Source organism: Grammomys surdaster, unplaced genomic scaffold, assembly GCF_004785775.1.
Source record: "Grammomys surdaster isolate TR1022 unplaced genomic scaffold, NIH_TR_1.0 135, whole genome shotgun sequence".
NCBI classification, from domain to species: Eukaryota; Metazoa; Chordata; class Mammalia; order Rodentia; family Muridae; genus Grammomys; species Grammomys surdaster.
Window position 1 is genome coordinate 1666130 of NW_021604593.1, and position 16187 is coordinate 1682316.

Sequence of the window (16187 nt, forward strand, 5' to 3'; positions counted from 1 at the left end):
AAAGGGGAAGAATAAAACCTTTAAAGCTCACCAACAGGAACATTAGGCTGATATGGTCCAATTCTATACTCATCTGGAACTGTACAGTCCTCCTTGTTCTCATCATTTTGGCCATCTGCATTTTCACTTGTGTCTTTGTTCAGATCATCAGCATTCTCAGCAGATTCAGCACTGGGTTCTGTATTTTCCTCATTTTTAATCCCATTTTCCAATGCAGCTTCATTTTCTTGATCAAGTTCCTCCATCTTGTCCACCTTGAATTTCAACCAAACCATCATCATCATTTTTGTCATCACATATGACATGCCTGCATACAAAATTTCTAAAGTTGGAATCTTCTAAACCTCAGACCTCATCTATAATGACAAAGCCTTCCATACTCCCTGGGAAAAGCTGATGTTAAGATATATTTACTCTGCAACAATTATCTTGCAGCATCCCTTCAATTTGTTTTTCTCGAAGGGTAAAGGATGTCTTACTTCCTTGAGACAGGTTCAAACTGGAGATCATAATCCTTCAGATTCCCTTTGCTCTCCTGCCTAGCTTGATTTTGTAAACAGCACTTTCTTGGGGTAAAAATGTAGCTCACAGATGATGCATTTTCCTAACATGTATAAAACCTCAGCACCATAAATCTTTTAAGAATTCTTAAAGCAGCAAGGAGATATTTTTTCTGCTAGACTCACTAAATGTCTTCAAAAAAAAGAAGCCAGCTTTTTTTTTTTTTAATGGAAGAAAATACTTATTGGGTATAGTGTAAGGAATGGCAGGATGGTCAGTTTTAAGAGTACTAATTATGGCCAATTTAGCTTGTTATAAAGAAAAAGGTTTATGGTTGTTGCTCAGTTATAAAGTGCTTAATGTACAGCCTTCAGAGAACCCTTTAGAGAAACAAATTCACCAAGCTTCAACAACATGAAGGCCACCAACACTCCTATTTCATCAAATAAAAAGCCCGACTCATCCAAGAAAAAACAGAATATTTATACCTAGGATGGAGATGGCTCAGTGGTTGAATGATAACTGCTTTTCCAGAGGACCTAGGTTAAATTCCCAGGACCCAAATGACAGATCAAAAGGGTCTATAACTTTAGTATTCAGGAAGTCTGACGACACATTCACACAGACACACATGCAGTCAAAACACAAATGCACAAAAATTAAAAATTGATTCACAAAAATTAAAAAGAGTATCTATATTCCACTGAGGGTGCAACTCAATGGCAAAGCCTGCTTAAGACTTGTCATGCTCAAGACTCTATATACTCAGCACCATTAAATAAACAAATACTAATTAAAAAAAAAAGAAAAAATTCATTCTTTGTTTTCAAATAGGGTTTCTCTGTGAAACTGATACCTGGCTGTCCTTGAACTCAGAGATCCTGCACTCATGTGCTAGGATTACAGGGTATATTTAATATCTTGATGTATCCATCAATATGAAGGCTAGAGGACAATCTTGGTTGACACTCATTAGACACCAGCTATCTTTTATTTTGAGTAGACAAGGTTTCATGTATCCTGTGGTGACCTCAAGTTCCCTAGATAATTTAAGATGACCTTGAATTTCTGATTCTGCTTCTCTGTCCCTGAGTGGTGAGACTTTTGGTATGAGCCACTATATACACAGTTTTTATGTGGTACTGGGGATCAAACTGAAGGACTTTGTGAATACTAAACAAACAACTGGCACTAAACAACATCTATGTAAGTGTTGATGGACACCTTTAATCCCAGAGCTCAGGAGGCAATGGTAGGCAATCTGAATTCAAGCCTGGTGCTCACAGCAAGTTCACAGCAAGTCACAGAGAAACCCTATCTCAAAAGATCAAACTAACCAACAAGACAAACTTTTTAGGGAAAAAAAAAAAAAAAAAAAAACCCTTTAGTTTTATGTTTTGTTTTTCAGTGTTTCCCGCTCCCACCTAGCTATACTGCTGAGCCACCTCTACAGCCCTCAAAAACTTCTTTTTTTTTTTTTTTGAGAAAGGATCTCTGTTTTCCTGGCTGTCTTGAATTCATAGATCTGGTTCCTTCTGCCCTACTCCTGGAAATGCTCAAAAATAAATGATTAAAGTTACTTAAGTTAGTGAACTTAAAACTCATACCCTATTCTTTGTAGTTGTCTGGGTCTCACTACACTGAACCTCAAATTTCTGAGTCTAGGGGCTAGAGAGATGGCTCAGCTGTTAAGAGCACTGACTACTCTTCCAGAGGTCCTGAGTTCAATTCCCAGCAACCACATGGTGGCTCACAACCATCTGTAATGGGATCTGATGCCCTCTTCTGTTATGTCTGAAGACAACAGCAGTGTACTCACATACATAAAATAAATAAATCTTAAAAAAAAAATGAGTCTATTGTCTTTACTTGCACTGCTGAGGTTACATAGGCATGCTAGTATAGCTAATAGCTTCTCAAAAACAAACATCAGAATTTAATACATATACTACAATATAAAAGCTTATGTAGTTTGACATCTTTCTTGTACTTTTTTTTAGGTTTTCCAAGACAGGGTTTCTCTATGTAGTCCTGGCTCTCCTGGAACTCACTCTGTAGACCAGGCTGGCCTCGAACTCAGAAATCCGCCTGCTTCTGCCTCCCAAGTGCTGGGATTAAAGGCATGTGCCACCACCGCCCGGCTTCTTGTACTTTTACTACACAGTTTTTTTGAAAGTGGACTTTTTTCTTTCAACTATAAGGAAATATTTTTATTGCATAGTTTCATCTTTAAACACTTTTATCTTTAACTGTACCTGATATATCTAACCCTGTTTGGAAAAAAACCTACAAGAAAAACTGATCTGACTTAATATTCTAATTAAAACATCAATATAAAACTTTACCTTTTTAAGCTTTTTCTTGGATGTTGCTGAAGCACTTGCATCTTTTTTCACAGCTTTATCTGTAGGCTCCTTTTTCCCATCAGAAGATACATCCCCTAAATTAGCAAGATCGGTCTCATCGCCCACTGAGCTACCACTTTCTAGTAGTGCTGCAGCTTCTTCCTCATCGACAAGCAGTTCATCTTCAGATTCAAGAAGCATACTGGGCTCCTGTTCTGTCTGGTCATCCTTGGCGTCTTTCTCACCATCCTCACCTGACTTCTCTTCTTGTTCTTTACCCTCAGCTGGACTCTCAGTCTTCTGAGTACCATCAGTTTTGGACTTCTTATCACTTGGAGATTCTTTTCCATCTGGAGAATAGGATCTTTTCCTGCAGAGGCATTTTGATTGTGGAGTTGAAAAGTTAAAGCATGGTTAATATTGATTCCAATTTGGTAATATCTATCTAACGTGATGTCAGCTGCAGTGGGAATATCCACCCTGAATGTGGGTGGTACCATCCCATGGACTGTCTGAGGTTCCTGACTGAATAAGAGGACCAAAGTGAGCTGAATGGAAGCATTTGTCTTTCTTGACTTCTGACTACAGATGTGATAAGACTAGTTTTCTCAAGTTCTCACTGTCATTACTTCCTATCTATGCTGGACTCAATCGTTGAACTTTCACCAAAAATAAATTATTCTTTCTTGAAGTTGCTTTGGTCAGATATTTTGTCACAGCAAAAGACTAATAATTACTACATAATATACAGACACAAGCAAAATCAAATTACCGGGATTTATCTTTTTTCAGTAAGTCAATGCCTCTGTTAGGAATCTAAAAGATAAAAAATTTTGTAGAAGTTAAATACATTAAAATTTACTCATCCGTATAATATTATCAATCAAGTAACAATCTGCAACCCTCTTTTTTATAAATCTCTACAACCATACCCAACAAAATCTGTCTGGACTTTAAAATGTCATCTCACTACCATATCAATATAGAAGTAAGCAATACAACATTTTGGTGATGTAACTGTTCCAATAAATTTTAAATAGGTTAGAAACATTGAAGATGCTTTCATAAAACAAAATCTATACTGGGAAAAAAAAGGTTCTTTTTTAAGATCAAGAAAAGTTCAAGACAAAACATCTTTTTCTTTCCCTTTTCTTTTTTGGGGCAGTCTCACTATGTAGCTAAAGGGAGCTGGCTCTGACTGCCTCTGTCTTTCAAGTGCTGAGATTAATAGTGTGTACCACTGTGCCTAGCCCAGATTTTTCTTGTTTTTATATGGGTTTATATTTTACAAGGGTTTTGTCTGAATGCATTTTATTGTACCAAGTACACGTCTGATGCACATAGAAGAGTTGAGTGAGAAGAGAATGAGTTTTGGTCCATAGCCCTGTATTGTAATGCTAAATTCTGTATGGCAATGTCTCCAAATAAGTGAATTCTCAAGAACAGCAGCTTTTGTTGTACAAATCTTGCTCTTTAATTTAAAACTACTGGTTGCATAAAAATGTCCACACCCAATTACTGGAGGACATAGATGTAGGTAAGTTTTCAGTTACCTGGTTGAGGGTTACAGGAAGGGGATAATTTTAAATTGGTTCAACTACAGGTCAGATCCTGAAACAGTGGTTATAGGTAGTTATGAGTCATGTGGGTGATGAAACTGAGCTCATGTTCTTAGCAAGAATATCAAGTGTTCTTCTTCTCCAATAACTCATTAAAACTTTAAGATTAAGTCTGTAAGATTTACTTTTCTCTGTGTCTACCTGTCTGTGTTGAGTGTAAATAAAGTCCAGAGACCCTCAGAGACCAGGAAAAGGTGAATTCAGCAGCTTGGGACAGACTGGGTTACATAGTCAGACCTTGTCACCTAAGATATTAAAATTATTAGACAATACATACCCGCAGCACCAGTTTTTTATATTTCTCAGACAGGTCAACTTTAACACATCTCCCTTGAAACCAAAGTGCCTTCTTTAGACAGTGGTCCACCATTGCCATTGCATCTTCTCTGGTTTCCATTTCAATAAAAGCCTGGAAGGAAGGAGGGGGGAAAATCAAAATGACATTACTTTTTCTGGAACTGCATTAAAATTATTTTATTCTACATCATGAAATCGAAAGACCAATACTCTCCTGATTCTAGAGATTGCTGGTGATTGAATCACAAGACTTGTTTCATCCCGTCTTCTGAATTCTTTATGTAAAAATTTCAAATATGAATAAAGTGAATTCAGCTGCTAAATTTGAATTCTGAAAAGCTGGCCACCATGTCTCATGTTTAAGTCTGGCACTTACCAAACAAAATCTACAACCAGTACCCAAGTCCTCCAAGCTGGGCGTCTACATATGTATAAGACTATTAGGAAAAAAATTCTTAAAAGGACTTGTCTACTACAAGAGAAAAAACAAAACACTTTACTACCCATTTTGTACTTTTCAAAATTTTAATGCCTGAACATGGATATCTACCTAAAATTTTATTTATTTATATATATGTGTGTATATGTCATGCATATATATATATGCATGCATGCATATGTTTAGGATTTACCCACAAATCAATACATATCTACTATTGATATCTAAGCAAAGCAAACCAAAATATCTTAAGGCACATTGAGAATTACTCTTTAAAAAACCTGCCCATGTGTATTACCTGACTTTTCATCCTCATCAATATATAATTCTTTATTTTCCCATAAGGCTCAGCAAGCTTGAGGACAGCACTGTCAGAATAGCCAGAATGAGGTAAATTGCTGAGATGTATCACACGTCCAAGCTCCTGCTTTTGATCAAACTTCTGATCTGGTTTTCCCTCAGGTTTCTTTAAAAAACAGAATAAAAAAACGAAACCAGGGAGGAAATTAGAAAAAAAAAAATTAGAAGACAAGTCAAAGGTTGATAATTATACTACAATTACTAACAGCCTAACTTTTAATCAACCAAGCTAACAAAGAGAGAAATGGTAAATTAAGCTGACTAGATAGATATATAAAACCCAGATGCGGCCGGGCAGTGGAGGTGCACGCCTTTAATCCCAGCACTTGGGAGGCAGAGGCAGGCGGATTTCTGAGTTCGAGGCCAGCATGATCTACAGAGTGAGTTCCAGAACAGCCAAGGGCTACACAGAGAAACCCTGTCTCAAAAAACAAAAAAACAAAAAAAACAAAACCAAAGCAAAGCAAAACAAAAACCCCAAAACCCACATGCAAAGACAAATGAAAGGCTACTACCTTTATTCTCTTATACTTCTGGGATAAATGAACTCTCACTGGCTTGCCAAACACTAATGCTGGTGTAGTTGTATAATAATCCACAGCAGCCTGAGCATCTTCTGTGGTAGCCATTTCAATAAATGCCTAAAATTACAAAAGAAGAAATTTCTAAAAATGTTAACCACAAAATTTACAGATTTTTACATTATTGTATTTAATCATTTAAATGTCTCATACCTCATTAATTTTATTTAGAATCAGATGGTTTGAAATGACTCCAAATGGTTCTACCAGTTGTAATAGCTGATATCTCAAGTTTTTTCCTCGCTGAAAATCCATAATGTGAACAACTCGGCTGGTTTCCTACACATTAGAGGAACACACAAAAACAAAAAAAAAAGTCCTTTTAAAAGCATTTTGAGAAACTAAAGTATGTATTTCCCAGACAGTCGTATATAATACTTAGCATGTAGTAAGCACAAAGCCTCAGGTTAAATACCTAGCACTAATTCATTCTCTCTCTCTCATTCTCCCCCCCCCCCACAAAACTTTCACATACTTTTTTATGTGTGTGGGTATTCCCACTAGTGCCTGTAGAGACCAGAAGAGGGTTAGATTCCCTAGAGTTAGAATCATAAAACATTGTGAGCTACTCAACAAACTCCAACAGCCGTATGTGTTACTACAAACTGCTGAGTCCCATACTAACATATTTTTAAAGACTAACCCCTCCCCATCAACTTAATATTGGGGGGGAGGGAAGATGGGCTTGTGAGGGGTGGCGTATTTCTTGTTTTGGGTGGTTAGGGAGAAAATACAATTAAAACATATTGGTCTGTTTTTGAGACAGGGCCTCTCTATGTAACAGCCATGGCTGTCTTCAAAATCATTTTGTAGACTAGGCTGACCTCGAACTCACTTGAGCCTCTGCTTCCAATACCGGGATTAAAGGCATATACAATCACACCTGGATACAATTAATATATATTGTATTGAAAAGAAAAGCTGGATCTGGTAATATAGCTACTTGGGAGGCAGAGACAATCCCCTCACAACAAGGTTTAAGGCCAGCCTGATCAACTCTCAAAACAAAGAAAAGGGGGAGGGAGGAGAGGGTGTACCTTAGTGGTTAAATACTTGGTCTAACATAACCAAAACCCTAGATTTGATTCACAATAAAAGGCTGGCAAAAAACACCTTATACATTAAACTTTTTTACTCTATAATCAACCTGAAAACACTATTACTTAGCTTTTAGCACTATAGAGAATTTAAAGTACAGAGCATATTAAATGTTATGGGAATAAATTCACGTATTTTCTGTTTTTTGAGACAGGATCTCACACATATCCTTGGCTGTCCTAAACCTAACTATGCAGACCAGCCTGCCTCTGCTTCCTGAGTGCTATGTACCACCATTCCTGAATTGGAATAAATTCTTCTAAAAAAAACAAAGAAACAAAACAAAACAAAAAACAAAACAAAACAAAAAACTAAACCCCAGAACAGAACAAAACAAAAACTCAATGGTGGTTATTGTCAAGTTTCAAAAACAGTCTCTCTTCTCATGCTTATTACATCATTTCTCCTCTTTGGTTTTTCAAGACAGGGTTTGTCTATATAACCCTGTCACCAACGGAGATCTGCCACCTGGCCCTTACTATATTCTTAAAATTATATGTCCTGGAATTCATTAGTGAGGAGGTCAGAGAACAACTTGTGGGAACTGGTTCTTTCCTTCTACCATATTGGTCTGGAAATCAAACTCAGTTGTTGCTGCTGAGTCATCTTTCCAAGCTAATTCTGTTTACAAAAGGTATTTTACTACTTTAAGTCTAACAGCTTAAAAATATTTCATTTATCTTTTTTTTTTTTTTAAATAAAGTCACATTATATAGCCCCTGGCTGGCCTCAAACTCAGAGATCTGCCTGACTTTGTCTCCTGAATGCTGGGATTAAGTACATGCCCTCACACCCAGCAAACCTAACAGTTTTCAAATTAAAATTATAATCCTGTTATAAGTACTGTGGTTCAAATTGAATTAACGAACAGTTACGCATTGGTGGTACATGCCTTTAATCCCAGCATTCTGAGGCAAAAGCAGCTGGATCTCTGAATTTGAGGCCAGCCCTAGTCTACAACAGCCTACATAAAGAAACATTGTCTTGAAATTTCCTCACCCACCCCCCAAACTGATTCAATTAATAAGCATTTAAATGGAATCACATTCCCAACAGCAACTATGGATAGAAGCAATAGCTATATCACGGACCACTCTGCCTTTTTGCATGTGTCTTGGTCCCTGTAGGTTCCCATTACCAGCACCTGTGTAGAGGAAATAAAAAAATTTTTTAAATGATTCATAATAAATACATTTCCTTTATAAAGCTAGATAGTTTTGTTTTTAAAATGGACATCTTTCAAATACAAATGGAAAGACATTTAAAAATGACTGTCTTTTCATGTTATGTTACTTTGAAAGAACTTTTCATTGAACATTCTTATATCACCATTTACAGTAAAGGCAGTTAGAGTAGAAGTTGCTATTAAAGGCACTAAGAATTTCATATAATCACCCAGATTTCCTCTTGGTCCAACTGCTGGTCCTCCAAGATGAAATGAAGGAGGTGGCGGTCCCAGAATCCCTGGTGCTGGGTTGGTAGACTGCTGCAGCATGAATGGATCACCCCTAGTAATAAGAACAAAATAAGTAAAGTACAATATAAAGATTCATCAGATATAAAGTACCTCTTAAATAACTGTGTATGTTAAGCTTTAGAAATATTTGTATAAAGTAGTAGAAAATGTGTAGCAGTGAAAGACGAAAAATCACTACATTATTTTCTGAAAATTCCTTACATTGGTACTTTAAAAAAATATTAGTTCTTATTCAGTGAAGAAATAATTTTTTTTTATAAAACAAGAAAGTTAAACTTGGATTCCTTACACTGATTTCCTTTATAAACAATAAATAGCCTAAAAAATTTTAACTTACATTGTGTGTCCAGTATCATTGTCAGGATTCCATTCTGGGTAGCTTTAAAAAGATCAGAAAATTAATTTTAAAATAAAATGGTTCTTCTCACAAAGTAATTTTGTTAAGCCTCTAAAACAGAGATGATTTATTAGTAAAGTTATCTGAGAATCTACATTGTCAAAAGCATTTAATAGATATTTCAAAAAGACCTTCAGACACCATATTATTTGGAATAAATCTGGAGTTGTAAATGTAAGTGATACATGGTGAAATGTTCCTTTATTTTGTTAACTTGTAAGCAGAGAAAATGCTGCACAAGGAATTAGAAAGGTTATATAAAGAAGAAAAACAAAACAAAACAAAACAAAAAAACAACCAGTTTCCTTCCCCAATATTAGGAATCATAGCAGAGTTAAAGTATGGCAGCAGAAAGAAAGGACAGCCCCAAAGGAATTATGTATGAATGGATAATATGTGCTATAGTATGCTGTTTCTTTGAATTCCATTTCAATGTAGCAGTCAAAATTCAGAACTAAAGCCATGTATGTCAAAAGCTTTCCATGCGGAATTTTCACTTGCTTTCTAGTAATTTTAAATTATTCTCCCATATTTCTTTTGTTCTATAGCATGTATTAACTATTATTAAAGTGCTATCTTTTCATTAATTCTAGTGAAATTCTTAACAGGCAAATGTATATTTATCCTAGAAATAAAAAAGCAAGTAACAAAGCATTACTACATCTATTATTCATTAAGAGATATACTTATATATCTGTAATTAAATATTAACCAGACATCAATTATGACAGTAACATCATATGTATAAGTAAATGATGAAATCCCCAAACCAACAATGGCTGTTTCTGATTCATGATAGGGATGCTTTATATGTATTTCAAGTTCCTACATTTCAAGAAGAAGCTGGCATCGACGACTGTGACTTGCTCCATTGATATGTTGACTCCACTCCTGCAGCAAAGTAAATTAGTAGAATTAACAAAAATTAATAGCTAAAATATCTTTATATGAACTATTAATGTTTATGCAGTATCAGGTTGTATAAACATTTCCTGATGTATTAAATCACATTGGTTTATGTTAAAACAATTCTTGAACCCTTAAAGCTTGATCCTGCCCTCAAATACTCTATGCACAGTCTTGGAAAAACTGGATTAACTTGGTCAACATAATTGAGACCTGATAATAGAAAGATGTAGATAGGAAAGATCAAGAAGAATAATGGACCTTGAGGTCAGCTGAGCACACAGGAACTGCTGTGGACCAAGCTCAAGTATCCACTGCTACTGGAATTGATATTTAATAAAATTCTGTATGTTCAAATAGCCACATATCTAGATTTCCAGAAAATGTGTGTGAATAATTAGCTTAAAGTGAAATCTTTAATTTCATCTAGCCTTTTAGACAAATTACAAGTATACTATACTTTCTACTATGCCAAAAACAAACCCCCCCAAAACCAAAAATTAACAACAAAAAACCTCAACAACAACAGCAACAACAAAAGCACTGTCAAAAAGGCCAACATGATTTAATGTAAATGGCTTATCTAAGAAATGTTCTTCATTTATCAAAAATGAAGTTATTGTTTTTAAGTTTCCATATTTCCCTAAAATATAATCTTTAAGGTGCATCTTTCCCCAAAATTTGAGGGAAACAATATATTCCACCAATATTTTTTTTGAGATTTATTTTAAAATATAAGGCATTAACTACATTCAATCCAAATTAATTACCCTATCTCTATAGGGAAAAAGAAATCCAGTTTAACTTTTTATTCAGTATTAACAGTTAAGGTAGGCTTTGCCACCAAAATGCCTTGGCTTATTTCCTAAATTATTTCCTAGCTATGTCTCCTAAGTTAAATTATTTAAATTCACTACAATAGAAGTCTTCTACGGTAGTGAAAAAAATGAATGAATAAAAAGGTAAACAAACCATCAGAACTCTCCCAAATATATGAAGTTATCTATACTGAGCTGTTTTAAAAATCTACTGTCTTATAAGTAGTTTTGATTTTTCAAATTCCTGCAAATCAATTACTAAAATATGCACTGTTCTTGAAAGTTCTAAATGGAATATAAACATGGGCAGGCAATGTAATTTTCTCAAATGGGGATTAGCGAGCTCCAGCTAAAGGAAAATATAGCACCAATTCATACAGTTTGCCTTTTATGAAGGCTCAAAATGAAGTTTTATAAATTGGATGCTAATTTCTAAAGTTTGATTTATTACAGTCTTCATATAATTTATGCTCTAAGAAAGTGAACTAAAACCCTGTGAAAGAACTGAAATGGAACACGGCCAAATAAAATAATGCTTAGAATCTGAGGTGCTATCAACTACTATTCTTAGTAACTCTGTAAACTATATTCTTTCTAAAGTTAAAACTAATAGGAACTTGAGAGATTTCTATTGATGTTATATAATAGTTTCTACTTGCAACACAACAGACCATTACTGGAAGCCATTTTAAAAACGGCTATAAGAGGCGCCATAGGTAAATTCACAAAATTCAGGAAAGTGACTAAACAAATCCATCAACCTAAAGAATTTCAGAACAATTTCAGATACAAGTATTGATCCTTAAGAAACAGTGTTTTAGGAAAAGAATACATGTTATCATATTAAGCATGCTTCTGAATTTATAAGAAATCGAAAGGACACAGAGCTGAAAAGAAATTATATCCAATCCCCCATGTCCTTTAAGTTTCAAAGTTTATGATAAAAAATGTGGCTAGTCTTTCAAGTACTAGAAAGAAGGCCAAGATCAGAAATTTAGTTACACACCTCCCACCCATCCATCATTAATCATCTCCACTGTACCTAATCTCTTATTGTCTAGTTTAAAATGAGAACTAAGAATCCAGCAGTTAAAAAAAACAAAGAAACAAAAAACATAACCAAACAAAAAGCCCAAAAACCTTCTTGATTATGTTAGTTTTAAAATAATCATTCTAGAAGCATTTCCAAAGTGGCAGAATAGGATGTAATTTAAAGACCTAACTAATACTAAAAGAAAAAAAAACAAACAAAACAAACAAACAAGCAAACAAAAAAAACTCAAGTCCTAAGACAAAAAATGCTACAGTGGGCATTTTCTCTAAGGTGAAAGAAGTTTGAGATTGTATGCTAGTTGATGTTCTAAAATGACCTTGAAAAGAACTCAAAGGAAGACCACTACTTAAAAATCACCTAAAAATATAAAGACACTTTGTAATGGCAAGTTACATCATGCTTTTCATGTGAACTTTGTATAATGTAGGCTATTTAACATTACCCTTAAGTGAAAACAACAGATTTTCCAAGTTATGCAGTGATACCAGAGAGCAGGATACTTAATTTTTTTTCATTGTCTATGTCCATCACAAGATTTTTTTAAAAAAAAGTTTTTATGTCTGTATCTGTTCAGTTTATTGCTGAAGTAAATAACTGCCTTTTCAATGAAGTAGATACATAGAAATCATCAGCTAAATTGAATCTGTAAAACTGTAAAACTATAAAGTACTTAGAAAATCCACGTACTTAAAACTTGTTCCAACTGGTCTAACCTACAAACACCAATTTTGTAAATCCAATGGTTAAGCAAAAGTCTTCGTGAATAATTGTTGAATATATCTAATATTTAAGAGTATGCAAACTAACTAGAAACCAAGCATTTTTATAGGCTAAAAAAAAAAAAACTCCTCAATTCAAAGTGACAGCAAAAATTTCAAACTGCTCTTTTGTTAATTTAGATTCATTTAAATTGCTAGTCTTCTTTAGGAACTAGGAAGTAGTAAAATTTGGAGGGAAAAAAAGCCTTACACAAAACAGAAACTTTTATCTGACAAATCCTCTTATGTTCCTTTCTTCCAATAGCAAAGAGTCACAGTTCTTTAAGATCACTTTCATTTGATCACTGTAACTATTTCCCTTAAAATTTAGAGATTTTCTCTGAGAACACCAATCAAGTAATTTCTGCTTGTTAAAGAGGTTAAGAGATAATAGAAGTCAATCAAATTTAACTGACTCTTTTCATTGTTTTAATTTACAATAGAATAAATCTTAAAGTTTAGTTAGTACAGAGTAAAACCATGGCATATTTAGCATATCTAAAAAAATTGGGAAAAATAAAAATGTCTAACAAATAAGATTTGCTGACTCTTAGAGCTCCAGGTTCTATTTCTTTGTTGAGATAGGGTCTCATTATATAACCCTGGCTGGCCTGGAGATCAGGCTGGCCTGGAGATCCACCTGTCTCTGCTTCCCCAATGCTGGGATTACAGGCATAAGCCACCATACCCAGAGGCTGTTCTTTAAAAAAAAAAAAAAAATCTACAAATCTAAATTTGGCATTTATGGTAACTTATTCCACATAGGATAAAAGATTAAAAGAAAAAAATGCTGAGCTCTAATCACAGAAAAGAGAACAAAACAAAAAAGTTAACAGGTGGATTAAAAAAAAAGTCAAACACTAAAAAATGAAGTTAAAAGAAAGTGATATGAAAAGAAAATGTCCCAGATGTTGCAGTAAAGAAAAACCCTGTAACAGTAACCATAAAATCAATCTCATGGTAGCACTTATTCCAGTTAGGTAGGTTACTACAAAGCACATCGGGGAAAAAATGGATGGTCATAGATTACAGAACAAGCTAGTGGGGTGCTGCAGCACCATTGACTTTAAGTCAACTGCAATATATACTGAAAAATAGATTTTAAAACCCCATGAAAATGAGTAACACTAAAAAAGTTGAAAGAGAAGGACAACATATTTAAAAGGGCATTTTGAAATGGTTTCCATTTTGCCAGATGTGATAATCAAAGGAGAATTAGGTTTCCTTTTTCCCCCCACAAATGACTATACCAGAAGTACAATAAGCCTAAATCAGAAAAAGAATTTTTTTAAACAAGGAACACAGAGCAGAATAATGTAATCAATGATTTATCAGAATCTCTAAAAGGGACAGATGCAATAAATATGGGATAATAAAAAGTGAGCTTTGAAGTATGTTTAAGAAGTTGTGGAAACGGAGAAAAAAAATGATGAAAATTTTCAGTCATAGTATGAGAGTTTGTGTTAAAGGGAAATTAAAAACGGAAGAATGAACTAATCTAAAATATGAAACATACACACCAGGGCTCTACATTAACTCTTTCCCTGTAGCCACAGATAAGGAAAAAAGAGAATTGTATAAGAATATATATTTGACTACATATAAATCAGCAATCAAGACAGATGGAAAGCTGAAATCTAGCATCCTAAATGGAAAGCACATTGACTTCAGGGGGATAAAAAATGCTTAAAACAATTCAACAAAGCAGACTGGGGAGAAAAAAAGCCTGCTTAAATATGATTAAGAAGAACATACTGATGCCAAAAATAAAATAAAAACCCAAAAACAAAAACAAAACAAAAAAAACAAAACAAAACAACAACAACAAAAAAACACCAAGATAATTCCAGTGGATGACAGTTTTGTGGCAAGAAGCATTCTAGGTAGATTGTATTATTAATGTAAAGCCCTGGTTTATATTGCTCAAAAACAATTACCTTCCAAATAAAGTGTTCTCAAAAGTATAACAATTCTTGATCAACTCAATGTCATCAGGCTACAGAATTAGAGTAAAAGATATAGATAAATACAGAATAGGCACTACAATGTAAAAGAAATTAGAAGCATCTGTTGCTTTAACTCACCTTATTAGAATGAACTGGCAAATCACATATAGAGCACAGATGGGGATAACCCTTCGGTAAGAGTCCATGGAAGTCTTCAATATTGCTACTTGGAGGAGCGCCCCTCTTTTTCTCAAAGAGAGATCTCTCTTGTAAGGGGCCAGGACCACGTCCCATTCTCTCATACTCACTGTCAAATTTATGATAGTTATGCGAGGTCTCACCAAAAAAAGAATCATCCCTACACCTTTCTCCATCTCTTAATCTGTCATCTTCATAATCCATTCTGTCATAATAACCAGATTCTTGAGAACGACTTCCATGGTCATAATCAAGCACTGGGTTGAGACTAGGACCACGATCATCAAAACTATCTCTTCTAAAGTGCCTTTTTTCTTCCCAATCATCCCTAGGTACTCTGTATGGTGGCTCCCGTGTAGCAGATCTGCCATCTCTACCATAACTCAATGTAGGGCCTTCTTCAGTTCTCCTCCTTTTAAGCTGTAGAAGAATTTGGGGCAAGTTCTCAGGAGTAATCTTGTCCTCTGGATACCGACTCAGTTCATCTAAGTCTCTAGCAGACAGACCAAAGCTGGCCAAAATATTACTGGCCTGGTCTGTATCTCCACGGTGTTGAGAAGACAAAGGGAGTGGACCTCTACTTCCAATGTTAAATATAGACTGCAAATTATGGGAAGAAGTACTAGCAGAAGACAGTGCACTATGAGCTCCTTGTTGATTCAATGAAGAACTCATTCCAAGATTCATTAAACTAGCAAGGCGTGCAGTACCCTGGTTCATCCTTCCAAGAGATGCTGGCATACTTAAAGACTGGGTAGCAGCAGCAAGAAGGCCTATTCCTGCTGCAGACAGGTCACGCCCATGACCCTGTGAATCCCTACCGAGAGATGACTGCTGGAATGACTTGGACATTGTAGAACTATCTCTTGTCTATTTTATAGATCAAAAAAAAAAGTTTTAAAAGATGGCCAAAAAGAAAGCTCAGACTAGAAAGCTAGGTTAACTTTGCTTCAAAAATGGTAACGCCAAGAAAAAGGATCAATAAGGACTGTAGAATCTTCTTCAAGCTGAGAACCAGCAGACAACTCTGTAGAAAAATAAGCAGTTTTAGTCATAAATCCCTTTAAGTAGATGCCGTTTTTTTTTTAAAGAAAAAAAAATTTACGCATCATGTTGATTTAAAAAAAAACCACTTAAGATCTCAAACTTACAAGGAATTCATTACATATCTTTAACAAATTCTGGATATATGCAGAGCCTGCATATAGATATTTAAAAAGTAGCTTTTCATGCTGAAATTTAACAAAGGGAATTTCAAATTTGGCTTAAAAACATTTAAATCCAAGGGCAAGATGTTTGGGTGCATCAAAATTGCAGTGAAAACATTGATGGGCTTCTTCTTTTAGAAGAATAAAAATATACTCTATCTATTGTACGATGCTGAAGTTCTAGA

At 34.8% G+C, this 16187-nt stretch overlaps 1 protein-coding gene across 1 annotated transcript in view; it reads right to left on the reverse strand.

The window, feature by feature from the left end:
- The window catches only part of Matr3 (matrin 3), a 29130-nt gene that overhangs the window by 4504 nt on the left and 8439 nt on the right, over window positions 1–16187 (reverse strand). The window contains exons 2-13 of the mRNA XM_028762715.1: window positions 14735–15821; window positions 9944–10005; window positions 9055–9096; window positions 8636–8748; window positions 8332–8384; window positions 6296–6421; window positions 6077–6202; window positions 5500–5667; window positions 4743–4874; window positions 3619–3662; window positions 2847–3216; window positions 32–254 (exon numbers count right to left, since the gene is read on the reverse strand). Of these exons, the coding sequence (XP_028618548.1) occupies window positions 32–254; window positions 2847–3216; window positions 3619–3662; window positions 4743–4874; window positions 5500–5667; window positions 6077–6202; window positions 6296–6421; window positions 8332–8384; window positions 8636–8748; window positions 9055–9096; window positions 9944–10005; window positions 14735–15646 (2371 nt within the window). The 5' untranslated portion in view covers window positions 15647–15821. The remainder of the gene's footprint in view (window positions 1–31; window positions 255–2846; window positions 3217–3618; window positions 3663–4742; window positions 4875–5499; window positions 5668–6076; window positions 6203–6295; window positions 6422–8331; window positions 8385–8635; window positions 8749–9054; window positions 9097–9943; window positions 10006–14734; window positions 15822–16187) is intronic.